Raw genomic sequence first — 27,230 nt, forward strand, 5'->3', positions numbered from 1 at the left:
TTGGATTTCTGTCTGAGGTTCTTGCATTTGGGTTCAGATCTCATACTATCAGTCCTAACACACAGTTTGGTATGAATTGAACCAATAGTTTTGCTGCTAGAGTGTTGACAAACAAACACAGAGATTGCCAGTGACCCAGAATAGATGTGACTACATTTTGGGAAATGTAGGTCAAAGTTTTAATTTTGTAATGAATTTATAAACTTTTTCTGCTCCCATTTACATATAATGGGTGAAATTTCAAATGTCTGTAAAAACATAAATTTTGTTTCAATTTAATAATACATTTTATTTATAGGTGCCTTTCAGGACACTCAAGGTCACTGTACAAAGTTATTAAAAATAAATAAAACACAACTAAAATTATACATATCTAAAACACATAGGTTCATAAAATGGCAGTAGATAAAAGTGGAATTGAGTAGGCCTGTCTGAATAAATAAGTCTTAAACTGGGATTTACTTCAAACTTGGCACATATCAAGAGGCAGTTGTTATGCTGACATCAGCACCTGCATAGACATGACATCAGCTGGATCAATGCCAAAATAAGCTTCAATATGTGCGAGGGGCAAGGTTTGTTGTGCCTGTCACCAGTTGTTTGTTTGTTTGTTTGTTTGTCAGGGTTTTTTTTTATTTTTTACATGAATTATGACTGATGAATTACCACTTATTTATTACTAAATTATGGAACTTTTTAACCAAACATACTAAACACGGTTATACCAATGCTATATTTTAACACAAGTATTGGTCTCCTCTAACAAACAAGAGCAAATATAAGAATAAATACAAGTGTTTTACATCATGTTTAAGAGAAAATAGAAACGGTAAATGAAAATGGAGTCTCTGGTTTGTGTTTTGCACTTAATCAGCCTGAAAGTATTTATTGGTCTTAATTCCATTACCAGTGTTAGTCTTGGCTTTATTGTGGCAGTGTTTCTTAATTTGTTGTCCCAGTTTGATTTATTTTTCAACTTTGTGCAAAGCAGTTATTTTGTTTTATAGAGCTTAGCATATGCATTTATAAGGTGGCGATCCTCCTTATTCAGCTTATTTTCACCAACATTTCCCTCTGTTATGTGTTGGATGAAAGGTGTGCATTCCTTTTGCCTGACTCCATGGTTTCACAGACCAGGGCATATTGTTTTCTCAGATACTGTTCATCTGCATGCTATAGATCTGATACTGTGTAGGTCTGTGGCACTGACATGGATAACACCAGGGCTTAAAGACTTGATTTAAGAATGTGTGATAAGCTGATTTCATGCAAAAGCAATACTCACTTGGGTTGCAGAATCAATCCTCTCTATGTAGTGACAGATTTTGATTTCTCTTAAAGAGATCACATATCAGATACTTAAAGGACTAGAAATGTGTATGTTTATTACATATGTCTTTAACCTGTCAAAACATGTTTGTTAGAATGTAAGAAAAGTCACGATTGTATGAAATATCAAGTCATACATAGAATTAAAGTAAATGAATGTAAGTATTAGCAAATTGTATGAAAAGTAAATGCCATTGTGTGGTAAAATGGTACATGACAGTGTTAAACTTTTCTATATGATGTTTCTAGGTTCCTTTTATTGCTATATTACTGTATACAAGGTTATTTAAAAAAGAATGAACCGATTTCATGACTCATTGCTTCAGTTCTCAAGCATCGTCATGCCTGTCAGTGACCATTTGAAAGAAGAGATTTCTAAGTTTTGAATGGCTGCCTCGATGACCTTAAACATCGAATAACAACAGCGATCAACTCAGTGGATCGTGATAGCCTGATACTCATCTGTGAGGAATTCTCTTATCACATTGATGTTGCCTGTGCTGCAGGTGAACACTTGTAAGGCAGGAAATAAAAGTTGATTGTGAGTAGAATGCTAGTGACTTGGCTGGAGTTTTCTATTGCTTTTCCTTATTAACCCTTTCATGCATAGGTCACTACAGTGGACAGTTATTCTACAGCTGTTCTCTTGTATATTCATGGGTTTTGATGTTTTAGTTCCATATCAGCCAACACAGTGGACACTTATGCACCATCTAATACACTGACATTCATACCATTACTGTAACTTTGCTGTTCTTGATAAACCTGATCTACAGTTATCATGTTTAAGTGTAAATCAATTATTTGTTAGACAAGAAGGTTTTTTTTGCATATTATCTCCATGAAGTCAGTAATTACTAGCATTAGAATATGTTAAAATGTGAGAAGACATCAGATTAGCAGCATTAAAAATGTTTTTATTTCATTGTTTTCATATTACTTTCTGATATTGGGTTTTAAACACGTTTCTTTACTTCAAAAATTAAATGCATGGATATTTTTGTAACTCCATAGGAAAAAAAAAACCTCGATTGCATTGTTTTTTTCATGCCTAAGGAGGAATAAAAACACTCAAGAAAAAAATCTTGACTAAGGTTCTCACAATTCATGCATGAAAGGGTTAAAATATTGCGTAATGACTCAGTTCATTCTTTTTGCATAACCCTGTATTTTACATCTTAATGTTGTACATGTTTATGGTTGAGCTTATTTGAACTATTCTACATACTGTTGGATAATTTAATGCACCCCAAAACGTCATATTCTGTGAGAATGTATCTCTAATATGTCAACTATTCTTGAGCTTAGAAAAAAACAGGCCTGTTTTCAGCTTTGTGAATCCCATTCATTCATTTTCCAATGAATCCCAGAGGGTTTAAGAGTTTAAGAAGCTTAAGATTGGAGAGAGTATTATCGGAAACATTTCATCAAGTATTCATAACCATCATATTTGGATATACTTTTTTTTTTTCACTGGACAGGGGGAAGTTAAAAACTGAAAAGGAAACTGTCAGTCAAATGTAATTCAGTAAACACTACAGTATTTTAGTAGAGTAGAAGTATAAAGTTGAATAAAATCTTACTCTGAATCAAAATATGTGGTTACATTCCAACAGGGAATATTTTATGCTATATAATATTTCAGTATTCTAAAAGCTTGATTGTTTGAGTTTGATTGAAATCCACAGCTCATGTCTTTTCATTATTATTTTGTTAGAAACCTTTATTTAATCAGGGAAAAAGAAGACTCATTTGAGATTAAAAATCTCTTTTGCAAGAGTGTCCTGGCCAAGACAGCAGCAGCAGATGTTACAGACAATAGAAATTTCAGCCATATAGCCACACTAAAAATGTACATAAAACACATAATAAAACTCAGTTCTAAAACATACATAAAACCCCCAACAAAGAAAAACATACATATAAAACATCATCAATACTTTAAAAGGTGCTACAAGTATTCAACAATGTTCCCTAAAAGCATCTCAAAGCAGAACCTGATTCAAACAATTAGAAAAACATCTACATCTATTCTTTTTTAAATCCTTTATTTATCCTTTTTCCATTCATTTATAAAATGAGTTTGAATGTATTTGCAGAGACCAGCTCCTTCTGTTTATGGCTGACTCATGCTTCTCTGTTTCCAGGCTAAAGGCTGGCTGTGACCGGTTGATTGAAGTGGACGACATGATGATCATGGGTCGTAAACCAGACCCCATGTGTGTCTTCACTTACGTCCAGTCTCTCTACAACCACTTGCGCAAATTTGAGTGAAGCTCAACAACAGAAGATGCTCAGACTTCTCAACCTGTTGATGTCCAGCAGCAAGAATGTTCTCCTTCTTACTGTGTACTCAAATTTAATACTGAATGGGTAATCTCAGAAAAGACAAGACTGTCCCCTGGTGGCAGATGAGTGGACATCCTGCTACATGCTGCCTTGGTTCACCTCTGTGCCTTTAGACTTTGATTTAATACATACACAGTGGACAGTTACCACGGATGAGGAACAAGCATTCACCCAGTTTTGTCAGTGATCTTTTTTTATGTGTGTATGTACGTGTGTAGTTGATCATGAGATACATTTGATGACGGATCTCACTTTTGCTGTGTCATAGAAATGTGATTTATCACCATGCTTGTTTGGAAATGATCGTCTACTTTATCATTTGCATCAATGAAAAAGAGGTAAATGACATCACCGAACAACTAGACTGTAGGCACCTGTTTGTGGAAAACACTCTATGAATATTCCAGCTCATCATCTTACAGCTGTGATGGTGTGTTATTTAGAAGATGGAATGAAACCAAGAAATTGTACTGTATAACACTTAGTTAAAGCTGCATGTGTGTTACTGTAATGAGAGGTTTGTGCTGTGACATAACAGAATTAAAGACAAATAAAAGTACTAGTATGGAGGTAGATTTGGCTTCACCTTTAAAGTGATATTAGGTTTACAGCCCAAAATTAAATCTTATTTTGTGATTATTGTTTTGTTCAGCCATCCACTTTCCACACCACCTCCAGCCACTAGCCCCTTTTACACAGCACTTCTGTTATAGGAATATTTCGCCTTTGAGTCCATTCGATTCTTAAACTCTATAACATGCAAAGCTCAACATAAAGCTCAACTTGCAGGTATTTTTAGTTATATTAATGCTTGTTTGTGTAATACTATCTTACCATACATTTGATAAATCTTAATTTGGTTTTACTTTCTGTAAGTATAATTGCCAGGAAAATAAGGATATTAATTTCTCTCAGAAATATGCTTATTGTGGGAGGTTTTTGGAAATAAAAATGTCATGTTAAGCGATTCTCACATTTGAGATATATAGGTATATGTATAGATAGATAGATAGATAGATAATTAGCGCATCTCAGCTGGAAAACAAGGGGATTAAAGGCGGAGGGGAAGGGGACAACACCTGGATCTGGTGGCCGGTGGGTGCGGGGTGTCCCGGGATGCGGGTATAAGAGGTGGACCCTCCTCCTCAGCTGTCACAGTGTGGGCTCTCTCTTTGGAGATATGGCTCTGTTTATGGACTCAGACTTCTCTGTTCTCAAGCAAAACCAACAGAAGGATCTGGTGGACCTCAAAGCCTTATTCGGAGAACAGAGCCAGTGCAAAGGTATTGACAAATCTTAGTTTTACTCTGGGTGTCACGTTGTCATTTTCATTTGGTAAAAGTTACTACTTGTAAGTGATTTAATATTAAACTTAAATCTGAATAAATAGAGCAACTAGGCTATATAAATCTGTTGATTAAATAAATACATTTCAAGGAGAGAAATGCGTTTGTAGCCTATTGGAAGCAAAATTAGGAGCGTAAATACCAGACTGTGATACTCCCCAGAAAGTAGAAAAATAAGATAATACGCTGTGGCTTCTATTTCTATGTTGTGTTGTGTTGTGTTGTGTTTTATTTTATTTTATTTTATTTTATTTTATTTTATTACTTAAAATTTTTATTTATTTACATTTTTTCATTATTATTATTTATTTATTTATTTATTTATTTATTTATTTATTTTAATTTAATCTTTTCCTCACCATTTCCATTTCCCGTCACCTCCAGTGGAAGACGTCCGTAGCGATTGTGCGGTCTCTTCTCCGGAGTCCGACAAAGCTCCGGGTCTGATGGAGGGCCAGAGGAAACGGAAGAGGACCATCTTCAGCCGGGCCCAGCTGTCAGAGCTAGAGCAGGCCTTCGCCGTCACCCCGTACCCGGACATCACCCTGAGGGAAAGGCTGGCCGCGCACACCCACCTGCCCGAGAGCAAGATCCAGGTGAGGCTCGAGTTGAAGCTCAACACGTGGGTCCAGATGTGGACAAAAATAAAGAGCATTTCAGATCTCCACGCCTGAACCCCAGCAACGTGAAAGACTGTGGAAAGTGTGAAAGATGCACGAAAGCTGTGATAAAATCAGGGTTTTAGAGATGAGATGAGATGAGATGAGATAAGATATTTATACCCGAACAACATAAACATAATTGTCAGTTGAGCACGTTTTTTTAAAAACGTTTATAATTACGTTTATATATAGGAATATGTGAGAAATAACAAAACGTTTTTAGAATGAACGCAAAATATGCAATAATTTCCATTAAATTCTTTAACCCTTAAAACCTAAAACTACTTCAGTGGCGAATTTTCTCAACATTTATCTTTTCTTAAGTGATGTATTGCTGTCAAATAACGTATTGTTCTCTGTATTATGCATCTTTCGGTGATAAGCAAGTATGTTTAATCTGACTAAGCAGACGCATATAAAAAGACAAGAAAAGCACTGGGAGAGCGCAGACCTCCGCCAAGACAGATCTGCCCCCCCCCCCCCCACACACACACACACACACACACACACACACACACACACACACCACCAAAATTTAATCATTTCTTCCTTGTCCCAGTATCAACATTTCCTGAAAATTTCCTGAAAATTCGTCCATAACTTTTTGAGTTACCTTGCTAACAAACACGCACACAAAGCAAAGTGATCACAATACCTCCTGGCGGAGGTAACTAAGAGTTGTGATGAAGGCCAGGTAGTTACCCTTCAGAACCGCTTTATCCCTGAGAAGGTCGCACATTCACAAATACGGGCAATTTCAGCTTGACCAGTTAACCTACTAGTGCATGACTTCGGATGGTGGAAGTGGAAGCAAACACGGGTAGAACATGAAAACCCCACACTGAATGGTCCGTAGTGTTGGAATAGAACCCAGGATGTTCTTGCTGTGATGCACGGCGACAGTGCCGTCCGCTGCACCACTGTGCCGTCCGCTGCACCACTGTGCCGTCCGCTGCACCACTGTGCCGTCCGCTGCACCACTGTGCCGTCCGCTGCACCACTGTGCCGTCCGCTGCACCACTGTGCCGTCCGTGTCGAAGGTTATCATATTAAAGGAGGAAAAAAAGAAGAAAAAAAAAAGAGATTTTCAGCTAAATATATAATTTTTCTGAATGTAAAAACAAGTGTCTACAACCGTTGTCATTTATCAAACTGGATAAACTGGGTTTTACCGGTGAATCAATGTCACAGATGATGATGATGTTTCCATGTTCTCTAAGGGGTCTCTGAATGTCCAAATAGGGCATATCTGATGATGTTGAAAAGCTGAGAAATTGTATTATACTTGAAATATTTACATATATTGACAGGATTAGTGGTTCAAAAGTTAATAAATCAGTATATACTTTTGGTCATAAAGGGTTGTTTTAGAGGTTTAAGTAAATCCAGGGGTCTCATTTTTCCTATTTGCTAAGAAGTGATTTTATGTGACTGTGAACAATGTGAACAGCTTGCAAAGTGTTGTAATCGACCCAAGGATACAGTTTGCTTACAACCATGTACGGGTTCAGGTTTTCATTAATGTTTCTGCACAAGATTGACCGATGTTATCATCTAAAATTTAACAAAAACTGAAAATAATAACAGTGAATCACAGGTGAAACTGCCTTTTTCTTCTTCTCAGCTTTGTTTTATTTGTCAAAACCAACAGCATTGTTTTACAATCACAAAAATATAGGGGAGCAACCAGGGCCGGACTGAGACTCATTTTCAGCCCTGGAGTTTCATACCTCAGACCGGCCCACTTTAGATCACGACCAATTATTATTAAAATCATGCAATTCTAACCTTACATGTTAGGTCTACACACTGTTCTGCAAAGCCTTCTAATTCAGTGTATTTTCTAAAATATTTCCAATTCAGCGCAAGTAAAGGTTGCTTCACAATGTGGATTTATTTCAACAGTGAGTGCACATTGACATCTCCAACATTATTATTCCTCACAACACAACAATAACAAAATCTATATTTTTTTTCTTATAAGTGTTAACATTTTTCAAACCTTTAAAATGTTTGAAATGAAATTAAAGTATAAAAATATTTAAAAAATAAATAAATAAATTAAGCTTGCTGCACTTTCTAATAACTATTATTTTGGTATCCTCTGCAACAAAAGATTTCCATCACAACTTACTTGCAGTTTGTTCCATCGATGCTATTGAAAACTTTTGGTACAGTGATATTAGGGGTTTGATGAGGATGATAAGAAAAAAATATGTGTATCCTGTGACTGAGGGTGAGCAAAGCAATCAAAGCTAACAACAGACTCCTCTTCATCTGTGTCATTTGTGCCTAGTGGTTCAGGGCTGTGCTGCTGAGCTGCTCCTCTGTCATCAGTAGACTCTGCTCTCCCTTTCACTCTTCCTCCAGTTTCTCTAGACTCGCCTGCACCTGTATCACAATAAAAAATAATATCTACAGACATTTTGACTTACTGAACCAGTTCAGATCTTTACACTGGCTAAATATGCAGGCTTATTTAATATGACTTTATACTATTGCCTTTCAGTTGTGGGCTTTGTGTATTTACTGTCTCACTTTTAATAATAAAAATTTAAATCGGTCATGACTATGGTTTGGGTATAGAAAGTGGTTTTACGGGAACTAATGCTTGTTCACACAGTCTGTTCCAACAGCTCACCTTTTCCTTCCATACTGACAGGAACAATCCCCTCATCACTACTGGCTCCTGGATCTGCTTCTGACACTAAAGCACAGTTTAAAAATGCTCATAATTCTCAGCACAAATCTTCTATTTTCAAAGCCTTGGTGTCAGTTTCATTCATGTAGTGCTGAATCCTGGAGCATCTCAGAGCACCTTTCATACTGAACAGGCCTACACCATACTCTTCATTGGAGCCTATTTCTTCTAATCCTCTTCCCTCTCTGAGCAGTCCTACCTGCCCACTCTGGACTTGTGGGCTCATGGCAGGTGCTGGATCTGGTTTCTGAATCTGAGAAGCTACAGGACAAAGTTTCCCACTTTCGTGGCGTCGCATCATACTATTATTTAAATGACATAACGTTATGTTCCACGTCACAATGCCACACAATTCACTGACTCGATAATTAACTAACTTGAAAGGTGGTTTACCCGGTTCATCGTCCTTATTAGTTGTTTCCAACCGGGAAGTCGTTTTTGTGAAAAAGTTGCAGATTTTGTCACATTTGGCTGCGTTTGCTTCCAGAGCTTTCCTCTTTTTAATTCTTGTCTTCTCCACACTACCCTTGCTCTTTCTATTATCCATGTTTCAAACAGCAAACACAGCTGACCATCGACATAGCCTACAGAGCACAGATCGTAAAAGCTCCACAGCTACAGTATAGAGTTACTAACCGTATGCAAGGAGATGTTACGCCAGGTCACGGTGTGTCCGCAAAAAAAAAACAGGAAGAAAACAAACAGTTTACTAGTAGAGGGGGTGGGGCCCAGGAACAGCAGCTGCAGATTACGTGGTCAACTCAGTGCTATGACTGAACACCGGCCCCCAAAAAATAAATAAACAAAATATTAAATACATATTTAAAGTGAACTCCGGCCCTCGCGGCCCAAATATTATACCGGCCCACCGGGAATTGTCCCGGTCCTCCCGATTAGCCAGTCCGGGCCTGGGAGCAATCAAGCCCAGATAGTCTACCATTTCTGCTGGCATAACAGTAAGAATGATCATAATCATGATATTATTACATGTGCATCACCCTTAAATACAGAGTTTACAAAAATAGTATGACTAGACAAACCTAAGGCAGGATACTCAGAGGGTCATACAACAGACAACTGAAGAGAGGGACCCACCTAGAACAGGATCAAATTAAAGTAAGGTAAAGATCACATTAGATAATGAACAAGAAGACAAAAGATGCAAAATGTTAATATGAATAAAAACAAATACAAGTAGTAGAAGATGTAAAAAGACAACATTGCATGATAGCAAGTTTATAAAAATGACGTAGCAGAGGTTAGATGATTCTGTGTTTTGTCTCTTCTTTAGTAACACTTTGGCTACAGCAGCCACATTCACAAAATATAGGGTGCTGTAAAAGGAAAAGGATAGATTTTTATGGGCCTACAGCAAATGCAATAAAATAAAATAAAACTATAGTCTACTGTAAAAGCTGTTCATGTAAATGTAGCATAGAAATAAGAAAACTGCATGACATATATGCATAGTATAAAAAACACAAAAAAAATCTGAATTAAATGGCTTCTACAGGCTGAAGTCAATATTTAGTGTGACCTGTGTTCTCAAAACTAAAAGTGGGCCAAACAATTAAAATGGACTCCTGACATGTGTTAAATGAAAACACAAATGGTGCATTTTATTCTTAACATCAGTAGAAAATTAAAAGTTAAAGTTGATTCCACCATAAAATGCCAGAAATGCTTTGCTGTTTTCCTCAGGTTTGGTTCCAAAACAGAAGAGCCCGAAGTATCAAGACTGGTAGAGTCTATAAGTCCACCAAGCCTGTCCTAGGTTCTAGGAGGGGGCTTGTGGAGCCCTCCCCTGGGCCCTCCTCCTTCCCTGCCCCAGCCAGTCTGGCAGACATCCTGAGGCCGGACCAGAACCACGCCTGTGAGGATGTTTCACATCTCTACTCTGACTGGATACAGATCTACAGCAGCAACCCTGTATCATCTCCTCCGTCGTCCTCCCTCCACCAGCAGCGCCCCCTCAGTTCCCCCAAACATCCAGAGTCGTGCCGCTTCTGGGAGGAAGAGCACCGTCAGTGGCAGCACCTGGGACCCCATCTGCCTTCTTTCCTCCCCAGTTCATTGACCCAGAGGCAGCCTCACCACGCTGCTCCATCCCGCTCCCACCAGACCTTCAGAAATTTTAAGCCCCAGAGCCTGGCTCCACCTGGGCCTCATCAGGCCATGTACTCAGGGAATGCTGCAGGTGGTGGTCACCCCTCTGTGGACCAGGTGGTTCCTACCCACCCCCAGCCCATGTTCTGGGAGGTAACTCAGGGCCAAGGACACCACCACCATCCACAAATGGGACCACAGACCTCGATGGGCTACATCTCAGACCTGATCTACAACGCTGCTATTGTCACCAACTTTCTGGAGTTCTGAAGTGAAGAGTGGACCAAAAAGATAAAACTATATTATTTCAGTCAGACTTATTTGTATTGCCCTTCATTGCCAGTGTCTCAGTCAGTGTGTTAAATGGATCATTGTACACATTGTACCTTTGTACATACCTTTCTCTTTATTACCCTGCCCCCTGAGGGGGAGGCAAGGGGTATTTTTGGTTCGGTTGGTTTGTTTGTTTGTTAACACTTTAGCAGCAAAACTATTGGTGTAATTCACACCAAATTGGGTTTATAGATTAGCAGTGACCCAGAACAGATGTCATTACATTTTGGAAAAAGTAGGTCAAAGTTCAAATTTTTTATGATTTTTAAAATTCTTCCCATTTACTTATAATGGGCAAAATACATGCAAGGGGCAGGCTTTGTTGTGCCTGGCACCACTTGTGTTTTTGTATGCTTTCAGTCAAGTGTTGTATTTTACAGGAAATAAAGAAATTTTATCACAGTCCCAATTGGAATTTCTGTAGTTTCAAAGAATAAAATGAAGTTCAAGTTTGTTCGTAGATTTAGACATTTCTAAACTGCAATAATCTTTGTTTGTACTTCATCATAAACTATAGAGAATAGAATGGAAGAAAATAGCTTAGCTTTTCAACTGCATTGTATATTTTATATAAAATCAGTTTAGAGAAAATCTTTACCAAATGAAACTAGAAAATGAAGACCACAATGCAAAAAGATACTAAAAAATGCTGGATAATTACTTTGAAACAAGTGATCATATTTATGTTTCAATGCAACTTTACCAATGTTCACCTCTTGTTTTCACCTATCACACAAATCCTTAATGATGAAAGAATAATTTGTTAAGAAATAGTTTTGTTTTTTTTTTCAGTTAGAGGTGAAAACACAATCAGGTACACATGATAAAAACAATATTTTTGTTCATTTCATCATTATCCAATAAGTTTACACAGATCAAATTATGTATCATTGAAATTCAAGTAGAATTCAGTGGCACTACTCATTCAATAAAAGTATAGTTTTTGAGATACATCTACTCCAGTATCATACTGTTTTTAGTTCTCAGTCATGAGTGAATACACATTGTCATTTTTCACACCAGTTGAAAAAAACAGTTCCTATGATCACATGTTCAAATAATCAGACTTAATGACCAGACAGACTCAAGACAGAATTAACAACAGCAATAAAATGACTAAGGACTGCAAATATAATATTAAGCATTTGTGTTGCAGCCTCATATTTTGACTGATCTGAGTGAAGATGCAAATGGGTTTAGTAAAAGAAACACTATACCTTCAAAACTTATATCAAAAATACAAGAGGCTCTATTTCTATATTACCACACCACTGAGAGTCTTAACATTATAGCAGGTTTAAATCATGTTATGCACTGTTTTTGTGTTAATACTGTGTATCATATATTATTTTATATATAGGTCTATAATTATAACCATGTAAGTATTTAGTCTTATTTGTTAATTTAAATGACTCAGACTGAATAACCCAGGTCCAGGTCTCTACAGGAGAATCTGTGTTTTATGTGACATGCATTCCTCACACAAATGTCTGCTCTTGTTTTCTGTGCTTTAAGCTAAACCATGGCATGTTTAATACTTCAACCCCATGAATATTGTCTTTCTAAACATCCTGATTAAACTGATCCTTTGTGGTAAGATACCATGACAGGAATAATTATTTTCTAAGTCAAATATATATAACTATATTTTTCATATCTCCGTACTGTAAGTACCAGGAGGTTTAGATGGACAGAGGGAAGGGAATAAAAAATAAGAATTAAAGCCAGAGCTCAGGGTCTATCAGCTTACAGAGCTCTGTAATTCTGCCTGGATTTAAGTTTTGAAATATTACATGAGAGGTATAATACAGAGGCAAATATGACAGACAGTGTCCAGCACTGGACAGTGATCTCTGCATATCATAATCATCTTTAATACCAAATAATCTTTCAATAAACCTTTAATCCGGGTGTCAAATCTCAGATCTTAGGAAGATACTTTTTTTGTGTGTTCCAGATGTAGTTACATCTTTTAATCCTTCCACTGATATGACAGGACTGGAAAGGAGGAGGATGAGACAATTTAACAAAAAAACATGAATCCATATATGGAGAAAGGAACAGAGAAAACAGATTTTCTCTGTTGGATTGAAATAAGATATGTGGGTTATTGTTTTTAGTGTTCAGTGTTTTATTACAGCTGCCACCCTCAGGGTGCAGTGGTTTGTTGTTAATGTGGTGGTTGAAATGGGTAAATCACTGGGCATCTCCAAACATCCATAAATAAATAAATGCACCGAAGAAACATACAAACAACAGAAACTGAAAACAAGCAGGAGCAAAACCAGGCCATTTCATGATCAGAATAGTCTCAGATTGAACTGAAATTTGATTAAATTCATCACCAGGTATTTTCTTTTTATTGGTATAGGAGTATTTTCAGATTACAGTTTATTTTATGATTGATCAGATCATGTAGAATTTGTAGGTCAGAGACAAACATCACTTTTAAGTAAAACACATTCTTTCATTATCAATTCATATAGTTAAACATTTTGACCCAATTCTTTAAATTGACAACTATAACCACGTTAGACTTAGTTTGTACTTATTAGTGACTTCAAATTCAGTAACATTTTATTAGTTTTTCTTGTAAACCAGGGCCAAAGTAGACATTCATCAATCTCATCTTTTTTCTGACATGTTACAAACCAAACAAAAATGAATGACAATGATAATAATTCTTAATTGCAGATTTGCAACAACAAACACACTTTTTCAGATTAATTAGGCATCACATACTGACTTTGGCAGCACAGTTGTTAAAACACTATGATCTGAATTGTCGCCATGTCGCCAGACCCACATATAAAGACCAACAAATCACTGTCACATCTATGGACATTTTAGATTAACCTATTGGTGCATGTCTTTGGTGTGATTAAGCTGGAGTACCCGGAGAGAACCCATGCAGACAACATGCAAACTCCATAAAAGAAAGGTCCTACTGATTGGTGTTGGAATCGAATCCAGGACCTCCTTGCTGTGAGTTATGAGAGCTATCCACTGCACCAACGTGTCACCCATAAACAATGTTGCAGATCTAATTTTGGGCTTATCATTTTTCTCCATAAAGGACTGTTAACTGTTACTGTTAGCTGTTAACTGTGAATTTCTTTTATTGAAAGCCTTTTAACCTTTTCTTTGATTTGCTGATTCAACAGCTTGTCTATGAAGAAGAACAGCTTAAACTCCTTTGTCAAAGAGTTTTCTAAGATTATTGGTTTGATTATTGATTATGACTTTGGACATAATCTCTTAGAAACAAGTGGCTGACAAAGTAAAAATAATCATCATGAAGCCAGATTACATTCTCTTGACCCCAGTCAACACTAATAATTTGCCCAAAAGCAACACAAATTGCTGTGCAAGGTCTTTTATTCCTTCTGCTACTGAGCTCTTAAACAGACTGCACCCATTTTAGATGAAATGAACAATTTTTAAAGGATTTATTTATTGTATTTTAGTTATGGGTTTAGCGTAAGGAGCTCAGTCACCAGGGAGGAGCTCGGAGTAGAGCCGCTGCTCCTCCACATAGAGAGGGGTCAGCTGAGGTGGCTTGGGCATCTGTTTCGGATGCCTCCTGGACGCCTCCCTGGGGAGGTGTTCTGTGCATGTCCCGCCAGGAGGAGGCCTCAGGGAAGACCTAGGTTACACTGGGGACACTGTCTCTCGGCTGGCCTGGGAGCTCCTCAGAAGAGCTGGAGGAGGTGTCTGGGGAGAGGAAAGTCTGGGCATCCCTGCTTAGACTGTTACCCCCGCGACCCAGCCTCAGATAAGGGGAAGACAATGAATGGATGGATGGATAGTTACGGGTATTTATCTATTGAATTTCATCCATTGACTTTTATTGATTTGATGATTTTATAGACCCAATATGTCTCTTAATATTTTCCTTACTGTTCACTGTGGTATGTATGCAAGACACCTGCAAACAAATTGTCCATTTGGGATAAATAAAGTTGTCTGAGTTGACCTGAACATTATCATATGATTTTTACATTCCATCTATAAATATTTTTTAAGAAAGGATAAGGACGGAACAAACAAGAGCTGCACTACATACTCACTGGCCACTTTATTAAGTACATCTGTTCACCTGCACTTGGATACAATTCTCCAACAGGCCAATCACAGGGCAAGCAGTTCACTGCATTTAGTCATGTATACATGGTCAAGATGATCTGCTGAGGGTCAAACTGAGAATCATAATGGAGAAGAAAGGTGATCTAATCTAAACATGGTATGGTTGTTGGTGCCAGACAGTCTGGTTTGAGTATTTGAGAAACTGCTGATCTAGTGGGATTTTCACACACACAACTATCTCTCGGATTTACAGAGACTGGTATGAAAAAGAGAAAATATCCAGTGAGCAGCAGTTCTCCAAGAAAAAATGCCTTGTTGAAGCTAGAGGTGAGGGGAGAATGATCAGACTGGTTCAAGCTGATAGAAAGAAAAGTGTAACTCAAACAACCACTAATTACAACTGAGGTCAGCAGAAGATAATTTGAGTGTGTACTTTGTTGCAGTTTCATGTATATTATAAATTCAATTTTCATTGAGTTCATTGTATTTTTAATATTGTTGAGGTTGAAAATTAATGGTAGTTGTACAATTCATACAATTCATTACATTTCACTCTAGTCCTGAACTATGTTAAGTACATTGTCCCTACTCATAAAAAAATAAATATAAACTAAAACTCTAGTATAGGCAAGTAAAATAAAGGTTATACTAACTAGGAAGTAATCAGCTGATTTAATTAAACATAAACACATACACATCAAATATGTGTACAGATTGGAAAATGAACACCGTTTACAGCCAAGAAAAAACAAGGGGAAAAGAAAAAGAAGATGGTGGAATTTTGTAGGAAAAAAGACAAAACAATAAGAGCAATAAATTAGAAATGTCAGTAACAAAAGATGTAAATAGTAAGTTCCACTTGCTCAATTTCCACAAAAATTTCAGAGTCTACTTTCAAATCAAAGTGTAGTCCATGGGTAGAATAACACTCTCTCTGCTGCTACTGTTTGCTGGTTTTTCCCTCATTCCCTGGTCCACAGCTGCAGCTACGGTTCACCCAGTTCTCCCTCCATGGTGCGAACCAGGACGTACAGCTCCGCAAGCCCGACTACTGATGCAGTGATTACAGCTGCTATCACTCGCTAGTAAAAAGAAGAAAAAACAAACCAGACAAAGCTAAAGACCCACACTAAAGAATTGGGTGTAATTGGTGGAGTGGTGGATGTCTTACCGACGTCGTCTCAGTGAACAGATACTGACTGCCCATGTACGAACATGCAAACGCAGCCACGATCGTCACCAGGAAGTTGAATATGGTCACGACCACTGCTTTGACTGATCGCACTGCAGAAAGAGGGGAAAGATTCAACATTCAACATTCAAGACCTTTATTAGTCCCTGCTGGGCAATTATTTCTGCCACAGTAGCAATTAAAACAACAATTTGACAACAACAAACAGCGATGATGAAAAAAAGTGAGACACAAGACGACCACCACATAAAAATTGGTGGTGCATAAAAACACTTCAATAAAATGTAAACTACTCATAATGCTACCTGTGCTGTACAGAACTGAGCATAGAAATGGCTAGGGGTATGAAAGAGAATTTGTGTCTTGGTTTTGGCTGATGGTTGTCTGAAGCGGGAACCAGAGGGCAGGAACTTGATTTCAAAGTGCAGAGGGTGAGAGCTGTCAGACACGGTTGAATTTGACCTTCTTTGATGCCTGGTAATTGTACAGTTCTGAAAGCGATCTTTGCTGAGTACCACTGATTTTACTGCTGACTTTAATTATCCAGGTTAATGATTTTTTTTTTTTGTTTCAGATTGATAAAAGCAAACCAGCAAATGAAAGAGAATGTGATAATGGCATCTGTCGACCTGGAACTTAGCTAGTTTCCTGAGGCTAAATAGATGCTACTGACCCCTCTTGACCAACGTGTCTGTTGTTCAATGAGAGTTTGTCATCAATTATGGTGCACAAATACTTATAAAACTCTATGATTTCAACAGCCTCGTCATTGATCTTGGTATATACAGATTCAGGGAGGTGTCATTTAAAATCAATGCACATGGCCTTGGTTTTAGTGGCATTTAACTGTAAAAAGGCTTCAGTGCACCAGTTTAAAAAATAGTTTAAAACAGGACCGTGGGAAGTTTCAGTGTCCGTTAACAAGCTCACAATAACTGTGTCATCTGCAAGTTTGACAATATGATGGTTAGCAAAATTACTTTGACAGTCATTGGTGTACATGATGTAGAAGAGTGGTGAGAGAACACAGCCTTGTGGAGATCCAGTTGATGTTGTTAATGATGTCGATGATGATGTGTGTCACTCGCTGAGTCCTGTCAGTGAAAAAGTCCAAAATCCAACCTGCAATGTTACAGTCCAGTTTGAAGTGTTTTTTTGAGGTAATTTACAAGCAGATGGGGCTGAACAGTATCAAATGCCAATGAGAAGTCCACAAATAACAGTCTAACATGGTTTTTCTCTCTAAATGCTTATAAATAAAGTCGAGGAGGGTGATGGTGGCATCCTGCACCCCCCTATGAGTGCAATATGCAAATTGCAGGGGTCCTGGAGATGTGTCAGTGCAACCGGCTTGTAATCTTTCAAGAATTTGGGGTAGCTGTTTTTGGAAATGGGAATTATTGTTGACTGCTTCCATGAAATTGGAACTCTCTGTAGACTGAGGAACATGTTGAAAATACGGTGGAAAATTGGGCCTAGTTGTTCAGCACAGTGGATCGGCAGACAACTGCCGATATTATCAGGATAAGGACTTGTATTCACAGTGTATAGTGTTTAAAAGTGTTTACCACATCCTGAACAAAGAAAAATTGAGTTAAATTACTAGACCTTAAAAAAAATCTTTTTAAATCATTTTCATCACTAAAATCATGAAAAAAATCTAGAATAAAAATGGTTTCGCTCCTGTGCCAGTGTGAAGTTAAGCCTTCTAACATCACCCTTTTCTGTGCTTTATCATTTAGTCCCGACATGGTTCTGATTCTATCTCAAGCCTGAGTTGTTACTTCTCAACTTGTTTTCAGCTTTTTGTTTATAGCAAAGCTTGGCACTCTTTCTTTCTGATTTAATAAGATAAGATAAGATATTCCTTTATTGATCCCACAATGGGGAAATTCACAGTGTTATCAGCAGCATGAAACATACACACAACATGCACATACATGTAAGAGCAGTCATATAAATTTGAATAAAAAAGTGTTTAAAAAGGATAGTGCAAATATGGTTTGGTATGATGTAGTGCAATGGTTAGAATATAAATACATACATATATATATATATATATATATATATATATATATATATATATATATATATATATATATATATAAATACAGATTTGAGTATATACAGCATAGATGGGATAGAGGGAGGGTTGTTATTACTCCACATATGTGGTGATCTACTGGGAGGAGGACTGATTGTGAAGTCTGACAGCAGAGGGAAGGAAGGACCTTCGGTATCTCTCCTTTGTGCAGCGTGGGTGAAGAAGCCGGTCACTGATGGTGCTTTCTAGGGCTCTTACAGTCTCATGTAGGGGGTGGGAGACATTGTCCATGATTGATGACAGCTTCGCTGTCATTCTTCTGTCCCCCACCACCTCGACTGGATCCTTTCTTCACCAGTTTGTTCAGTCTTTTCCTCTCTGCTGCCGTGATGCTGCTGCTCCAGCAGACCACACTGTAGAGGATGGCAGATGCTACTACAGAGTTGTAAAAAGTCCTCAGGAGAGCTTCCTGCACTCCGAAGGACCTCAGTCTCCGCAGTAGATGTAGTCTGCTTTGGCCCTTCCTGAAAAGGGCCTGGGTGTTGGCAGCCCAGTCCAGGTTCTGGTTCAGCTGAACACCCAGGTACTTGTAAGAGTCCACTATCTCAATGTCTGTACCCTGGATGTTCACCGGAGAGGGAGGGGAGGCCTTGTGACGGCGAGAGTCCACCACCAGCTCCTTTGTTTTTCCAGGATTAATCTGGAGGCAGTTCCGCTGGCACCAGGCCACAAAGTTCTGGTTCAGTTCTCGGTACTCATTTTCGTCTCCATTGCTGATGATTAATGTCCTTTTAGAAAGAGTTGTTCAGAGAGGTTGCCCAGTTTAAAAGTATCTTTTCTTTTTCAGCAGGAGTTTGAGGTGTTTGTTCAACCAAGGTTTACTGTTAGGATAGATCTTAACTACCCTTTTGAGATTATAGTATCCTGAGATGACAGCATCTGTGAGTTCATCTAAGTCCTGAGAGGATTCAGTGAACTCCTCCCACACTGTGCAGTCCAGACAGCCTTGTGGTGCCAGTCTGGACTCCTCTGTCCAGACTTTCACCTTTTTGGTGGAGACCTTCCCTCTCTACAGGCAAGTGCGATATATGGGAATCAGATGAGCACAGTTATGATCTGCTGTGCTTGGGGGGTGGGGGTTATAAGCTCCTTTAATCAGCGATACCACTGATCTAATATTGTTCCCTGTTTCCCTGCCTGGTTGGAAAGGTAACATATTTACAGAACTCTCTGTGAGTTGTGTTCACTGAATTAAAATTAAGTGAATTAAAATCACACATAATTAAATTAGGAGCTTCGGGACACAGCAATTGTACCTTCTGCACAGTCCGCAAGATCAGATCTGATGCAGACCTCTCTGAGGCTTTTGGATGGATGTACACAATAGTTATGAAAATGTATAGGAATTCTCATGGGAGGAAGGGTGGATGCAAAGACATGGAGAGCAGTTCAATGTCCTTTGTGCATAAACTCTCTGACTATGACATTTATGCACCGGCATTCACTGATGTATAAGCATTCACTTCCAGCTCATGATTTTCCAGTGGACACAGCCTTGCGTCAATGTGTAAAGGCACACTGAAGCCGTCTATCACCAGCTCGCCATCCTGGACTGTCTCCCCCAGCCATATCTCTGATAGAATGAAGACACAGGCCTCCTTGAACTCATGCTCGAAGCAGACATGGGCCTGGAGTTCGTCGATCTTTTTGCAGATGGATTTAGCGTTGCCCAATATGATAGAAGGTAGTGGGATTCGAAACAAGAACTGTCGTCTCACCTGTTCTCTAGCCCCTCCTCTCCTGCCCTGCCTCCTCATCTTATGGAAAGGCCCCCAGTGGCCCCCACCACTGTCAAACTCCTCCAAGTTGGGAAAGTGTAAATCCATTGGTGGACCAATGTCTCTGGAATTGTTAAATCCTAGCAGAAAGCCTCTGGAGTATTGAAGCCGGTCAGGCAAGGCATTGATGAACCAGATTTGAGCCAGGTAAAATGCTGTCAGCAGGGAGTGTCAGTGCGAGCCTCTTAATGTTCATACTGATTAACACGTCATATTATGTTCGTTGGGAGGCGATCCACCGTTGTGATTGAACATAGAAGTTTGTGACAAGTTGCATGACTGAAACAATAACTTCAACAAAAAGTAGTACAGATATAAAAATGATAAAAACGTTAGAGAAGAACTGCAAAAATAAACTCAACAGCAGGTCATGTAAGTGAGGTTGGAGGTTTACATACACTTTGGCTAAATGTAATCCAACTTACTTATCTTCAATATATTTCCAGTGTTGGTTCAATTTGTCAGCGACTTGATTTAGATGATGTTTAAACTTCCACCATTAACAATGTGTGTGTGTGTACAACATACAAACCTTCTCGTCCAAAGTCTACCAGCGTTCCACTGCGGTTGATATCCTGACAACATAAAGAAAATTATTTAGGTGTTTTATTGAATCTCTGGCATGTTGTAAAGGCAAAGATGCTTTTTGATAGAGGCAACAAAGAAAATGTACCTGAGTGTTGACATTACGTGTAATTCTATCATACTCCTCATTGGCCAGTTTGGCTTTGATTTTTTCCAGACGTGCGACTAGTTCTGGGTTCTGCAGCAAGAAAAAACATGGACAGTTTGTAAGGGATAATTTCTTTAGACAGATATCAAAATACAATAGAATAAAGTGAGGAGCCTGTGCAAAAAGCAGATGGTCTTTAGTACATATCATGACTTAAAAAGTGTCAGTTTCAAACCTTTATTTAAACTTAAAATAACAGGCTAGGCTACTTGTAGAGCATACAACACCTTCTATAAATGGGAATATCATCCACGAGTTTCTCCTCAGTCAGGACATGCTGATGATGGACTTACCCTGGGAGGTTTTATAACTTCAGGTAGGTGCAGTGAGCTGTCCTCCAGTAACTCATGCAGATAAAAAGGATGTCCTGAAGAGAACAGAAATACTGTTACTTTTACAGCTAGACGCCATCACTACCATGGTGTTATGTATGCAGCTTGTAATTACCACTTATGCTACTGAGCTACCAATGGAGCTTATTAATAAGATTTCACCATGTAAGGAAGTTCTTGTACTCCATGTATAAGGCTAAGTTTAAGGTACTTGTACTTTACTATTTAAATTTAATACCTATAAAATACCTACATTCCATCATCCACAATGGCGCTGCGTGAGTGGCTGCCAGCAGTGCTCTCTTGTGATTTCCTTTGTTTTGTATTTTTTAGTATTTATTAGGGGTGCAACAGTACACATTGTACCATCGTACCGTTCGGTACATCCCTAGTGGTTCAATACAAGCATACTGTATTGCATAGCATACAAATACTGGTACTGCTCATTTGTCATTTTCAAATGATATTTCCGGACAACTTGCATTTATATGCGTTGGACCTTCTGCAGCTCACCTATCATCCAGGCATCGGAGTGAATGACACCATCATCTACCTGCAGCACCAGGCCCTTTCTCAGCTGGAGTCCTTCTGGAGCACTGTGAGTCATGCTCTTTGACTTCTCCAGTGCTTTCAACAACATCCAGCTGTTGCTGCTGCGGGGGAAGATGGAGGAGGCAAGTGTGGACCAATATCTGACTGCATGGGCCACTGACTACCTCACTGACAGACCACAGTATGTGAGACTACACAACTACCTGTCAGATGTGGTTATCTGCAGCATGGGGCCCTCCAGTGAATGGTGCTCTCATTACTCATATTCACATTATACACATTGGACTTCATGTGCTTCATGTCTGACGACACCGGTATTGTGTGCTGGGGAGCAGGCAGTATGGACAAAGACAGGAAGAGACTGAATAAACTGGTTAAGAGAGCTGCTTCTGTCTTAGGCTGCCTGCTGGATTCCATTGAGGAGTGTAACGTGAAGTGGTGGTCAGGCAGAGTGTGCTAGCTATAGTTACCTCCGCCAGGAGGTATTGTGATCACTTTGCTTTGTGTGCATGTTTGTTTGTTAGCAAGATAACTCAAAATGTTATGGACAGATTTTCATGAAATTTTCAGGAAATGTTGATACTGGCACAAGGAAGAAATGTTTAAATTTTGGTGGTGATCGGAGGGGGAGGGGGCAGACCTGTCTTGGCAGCGGTCTGCCTTCTCTGAGTGCTTTTCTTGTTATTAACATGTGCTCTAGGATAGTTGAAAGAAGAGCGAAAACTTGCAGATTTCCACTGAAACTTAGTTTATTACACATTTAGAAACTATACAATGCCAGGTTTCCATGGTGTTAGTCTAAATCATACAGGAATATAGATTAGTACGTAATACCTGTACCACTCGTTACTTTAGTTGTAGAGGTGCGTGTGTGGAGTGCAATGACACTGTGCTGTAAAAGAGTAAAGTGATCTATAACCACACAGTAACAAATAAGAAAGGTGCTGCCATGTGGCGCTATAAAGTGCTACAACTGTAATACACCAATAATACTGACTGTTACAGGAGATGGTGTACAGAAGGATGTTGGCCAAGCTGATGTTCATCATGTACAACCCCTCTCGCCCCCTGCATCAAACTGTAGAGGCCCTCAGTAGCTCCTTCAACACCAGACTTTTACATCCCCAGTGCAAGAAGGAGCGATACCGCAGGTCATTCCTCCCCACATCCACTGGACAATACAACAGTTCTCGGTAACCCCGCCCTCCCCCCCATATCACACCATGTTCAACCACAATGTAAATATGTAAATATTTAATTTTAACTCTAATTCTATATAAATATATTAAATATTTACATAAACAAAAATGTTCTTTTTTTTCTCTTTATTTTTTGTTTCTCACTCGCTTGTGGTTTTTCTACCTGTCTTTTTCTCTGCACTTGCTTGTTATATGTTGCTGCTGTTAACTGTGAAATTTCGCCACGGTGGGATAAATATAGTCATATCAGTCATATCATACAGTGACAGTGATGCTGTAAACATATGATCTTAGAATATAACCTAAGGCATTACTATAGATTTAAGAAGCAACCCATGTTTATGGTAGTCAAAATGTGTCAACCTTTAACATGTACAGCAAAAGGATCCAAAAGCATTGTGTATTAAAGTTACTTTAATAAAGTATGACAGTTAAATACTGGCAGGGAGTATTTTACTACATAATAACTTCTACTACCTATAGCCTGTTCAAGTACCAATGGCTGATTATACTTGAAGGAAGGTTGGACGGATAATTTTACAGTGTATTCACGATTGTATATGTCGCCTACTTTTACTCAACTAAATGATCTGTACACTTATTCAACAACTCTACTACATCTAACATGAATTGCAAATGATGGGTAAAAGTTCTTGAAAAAGTAGCTAAAAGCCCTTTAGTTATAACACTAGGGTTTGACATTACCTTTCTCCTGAAGGTATTTTTTCAGTTTTCTCGCCGTTTTGAAGGACAGGATGTTTGTTAGTTTTTCTTTTTCCAAACTCTTCTCCAGCTCTTCTTTCAGGTCTTGAGGCAGAACTGAGTCGGCCTTCTCCAATAACTCCGACACCCTACGTCTGAATTTATCTCCAACTACAAAAGCTAAGGCCATGTTTTTATCCTAATCTACTATTCCTCTACTATTTCTACTATTCATAAAATGAGGCAAAAATATAATTTACGCTTTCTGTCAATGTAAAATGCAGTTTATTGCAGCTTGGACGTAAATTTGAGGACGATGCAAGCAGCCATATTGTTTATCATGTGACCTAGAGACGTCAAGATCACGGGACCTTCTTCTTCTTCTTCGTTTTTAAGGGCGGTTGGCATCCAGCTTATGTTGTATTACCGCCACCTTTTGCTCCGGAGTGTGGGTCCGACACTATACAACTTTCTTTATTCCCATAAAACAACTAATAAATGGTTACAAAAAAAACAAAAAACAAAAAAACCTCTCTTATATTCTCATACACTCTCACCTTCCCTCTGTAGTCCACAGTATACCCCTGTATCCCTCAGATTCTACCATATATCCCTGTACTCTTTAAAAAAATCCATAAGTGCCTTAACCTGTTCTCTCCTTCCCATTTCTAATACCCCCTTCAGTGTGAATTCCTTTACCCCTGACTCTGCCATCCTCCTCCTCATCTCCTCTCTGTGTGTCATATTTAGTGCATCTTAATAAAACATGCTCCACAGATTCCTCCTCCTGACATCCTTCACACAAACGTGTTCCATGTCTTCCTATTACTTTCATTGTTTTATTTAATGTGCAGTGCCCCAGCCTTAACCATGTCATTATTATTTATTCTCTCCTTATTCCATTTCCCATCCTTTCTGCTCTAACACTCTTCTGTATTTCATATAAATGTCTTCCTTTGCCCTCTCCATCCCACCTCTCTTGCCACATTTTAATACTTTTTTTCCATATTTCATATTTGACCTCTGCCTTACTCAGATGAATATTTTGATATTTTGCTTCTTTAGAGCTCTCTTCACCAATTTATCCACCTTTTCATTCCCTCTCACCCCTACATGTGCTGGCACCCACAAAAACTTAACCTGTCCCCCCGATTTGTTATTTTTGTAACTGACTTCAGTACTTCAAATAAGATGTCTTGACGGCTGTTTGATCTGAATGATTTCAGGCTCATCAGAACTGAAGCTGAGTCGGAACATATCAACACTTTATCTTGCTTAGTTTTTTCAATCCATTTCAAAGCGACCAACACTGCCACCATCTCCACTGTGTAGACCCCTAGCTTATCAGATGTTCTTCTGCTTAATTCAATTCCTTTTGCTGGTACTGCCACCCCAAACCCTTTCACTCCTGTCTCAGGTTTTTTGGTGCCATCTGTGTAAACAACTATAAATTCCCCATATTTTATTGAAACATGATCACTGAATGCACTTACCAGATAGATGTAGACTGGGATCTATTAGAAGTTAAAGGGAAGGGAGAATTCCCTTCCCTTTAACTTCTAATAGATGCCAATCTACATCTGGGCATACCAGCATCCAAGGGGCCAAATCTGGATATACCACAGAGGGACTAATTCTCAAACCAAAGACTCCCATCTCTCTTGCAATGACATTCCCTATCTTACTAAAATTGTCCCTCTGATTCCTTGCATCTTCCCAGCCCTCCTGCAGCACAGCTTATGTTGGGTGAAAGTCATTGTGTCCCTGTAAATTAACCTAGTAATTTGTCATCAATTGCTTCCTTCTGATTTCTAAGGGCATTTCCCCCATTTCCATTTGCAGGGCAGGTACAAGTGATGTTTTAAATGCCCCACTGCACACCCTTAAGGCCAGTGCTTGCACAACATCTAACCTTTCAGTTAAAGATCTAGCTGCTGAACCATAAGCAATACAACCATAATCAAGAATTGACCTAATCAAGACTACATATACTCTTTTAAGTGCTGAGCTATTTGCACCCCAATTGCTACCTGTTAGACACCTCATCACATTTATTACTTTTTTTACATTTGTCTTCTATTCTCTGTATATGGTCTGACCAAGTCAACCGTGTGTCAAAGAGCACCCCTAAAAACTTGATTTTTCTTACCATCTCTAATTCCTTCCCATACATTCCTAGTTTCATCCCTTCCTCCACTCTCTTCCTTGTAAATATCATAGTCTGAGTTTTGTCCACTGAAAATCTGCATCCCCAGTCATACCCCCACTCCACCACCTCATCAATCGCTCTTTGTACTTTCCTGACAGCATGTTCCATATTCCTTCCTCTCTTCCACAGGGCCCCATCATCTGCAAACAATGACCTTCCTATATCTTGTGGTACTTTTCAGAAAACATAATTTATCATAAAGGTGAACAACAAAGGACTAATAACACTGCCTTGAGGTGTACCATTTCCAACCATGTGTTGACTCAATATTTCAGACCCAATCTGAACCTGAATTTTCCTTCCAAAAAGAAAATCCTTTATCCAATTGAACATTCTCCCTCCCACACTCATCTTATGCAGCTTTATTAGCAGTCCTTCCTTCCACATCATGTCATATGCCTTTTCTATATCAAAAACACTGTGACAACTGACTCCCTATTGCTCTGGGCCTTCCTTATTTCAGTCTCCACCCTAAGCACTGAATCCATTGTACCCCTACCTTTCCTGAAACCACTCTGACAACTTGCCAGCAATCCATTCTTTTCAAGTACATAAGATAACCTTTCTGTTACCATCCTCTCCATTATCTTGCATAAATTAGATGTTAACGCTATGGGCCTGTAACTAGTAGGCTTAGATGGATCCTTACCAGGTTTTCTTATTGGAATTACTACAGCTTCTTTCCATACTGTTGGTAGCTTTCCCTCCTCCCACACCTTGTTATACAAGCACCTTTAATAATGCTCCATCTCCTAAATGTTTCAACATGATATAACATATTTGAACATCACGAGACCAAATACGTCTTGATGTATTATACTGTAATATTATTTTATACTGCCTAATATTACGTCGATAAAGCGATGTATTTGTAAATTTCACGATTTTCACAGTGACTGACTTAAAGATTAAATTTCGTCCATCTTTGTAATAGGCACTAAATCTACGACGGAGCACTCTTGTCCGCGTGAGCCCTGTGATGCCTTCACGTACCCTAAGACGGGAGGGCTTAGACACTTAAGAAGCGGTAAAGGAAACTGAAGCTATGTAATGGCAATGTTGAGGATTTTTCCTTTTATTTATTTTCACTAAATATAAAATAAAATGAATTTCATCATAATCATGTGTTTATGTTTGGAAAGTGGGGTGTTGAGTGCACACATAATCTCTTTATTGCCTAACGCCCCCCAACCCAACCGAAGCTCAGATCGTCTAATTGAATAAATGTCTTAAAATTACGCTACCTAACAATATTACATTATGCATTAAGAACTTTGATATGAAATCAGTGCACAAAACTGGATGACAAACTTAAATTTTTTGCAACTTCATACTTCCACTGTAGAAATGATGCAGTATTTACCCCATTATATGTATTTAATGCTTGGAGTTCCATGTAAGCTTTCCTATTAAAAACAGATACACGACATGCTCATTTCGTATTACGCAATACTATACTTCTAATTATGGTACAAACTTGCGTTAGTCTCATTTTAAAACACTTACATGTATTTAAG

The 27,230-nt window shown here is 38.6% G+C and overlaps 3 protein-coding genes across 4 annotated transcripts in view; 2 read left to right on the forward strand and 1 right to left on the reverse strand.

The window, feature by feature from the left end:
• smtnl (smoothelin, like) overlaps positions 1-4,561 on the forward strand; it is a 94,347-nt gene extending 89,786 nt beyond the window's left edge. For both annotated transcript variants that reach the window (XM_030151562.1, XM_030151563.1), the window contains exon 10: positions 3,477-4,561. In XM_030151562.1, the coding sequence (XP_030007422.1) occupies positions 3,477-3,603 (127 nt within the window). In that variant the 3' untranslated portion in view covers positions 3,604-4,561. The remainder of the gene's footprint in view (positions 1-3,476) is intronic.
• A 203-nt stretch (positions 4,562-4,764) lies between these two features.
• sebox (SEBOX homeobox) lies at positions 4,765-10,785 on the forward strand. The gene is made up of 3 exons (XM_030151250.1): positions 4,765-4,961; positions 5,409-5,620; positions 10,089-10,785. Exons 1-3 carry the CDS (start codon positions 4,859-4,861, stop codon positions 10,761-10,763), a joined length of 990 nt encoding a protein of 329 aa, XP_030007110.1. The 5' UTR covers positions 4,765-4,858; the 3' UTR covers positions 10,764-10,785.
• Positions 10,786-14,849: 4,064 nt separating this feature from the next.
• Positions 14,850-26,604, reverse strand: vma12 (vacuolar ATPase assembly factor VMA12). Its single transcript, XM_030152814.1, has 7 exons — positions 26,510-26,604; positions 23,508-23,875; positions 21,013-21,086; positions 20,660-20,749; positions 20,519-20,561; positions 16,084-16,196; positions 14,850-15,994 (listed from the first exon to the last, which is right to left on the reverse strand). The coding sequence occupies exons 2-7, from the start codon at positions 23,692-23,694 to the stop codon at positions 15,899-15,901; spliced, it is 603 nt and encodes a 200-aa protein (XP_030008674.1). The 5' UTR covers positions 23,695-23,875; positions 26,510-26,604; the 3' UTR covers positions 14,850-15,898.
• Between the last annotated feature and the right edge of the window lie 626 nt (positions 26,605-27,230).

Source organism: Sphaeramia orbicularis, chromosome 13 (genome assembly GCF_902148855.1).
Source record: "Sphaeramia orbicularis chromosome 13, fSphaOr1.1, whole genome shotgun sequence".
In the NCBI taxonomy this organism is placed as follows: domain Eukaryota; kingdom Metazoa; phylum Chordata; class Actinopteri; order Kurtiformes; family Apogonidae; genus Sphaeramia; species Sphaeramia orbicularis.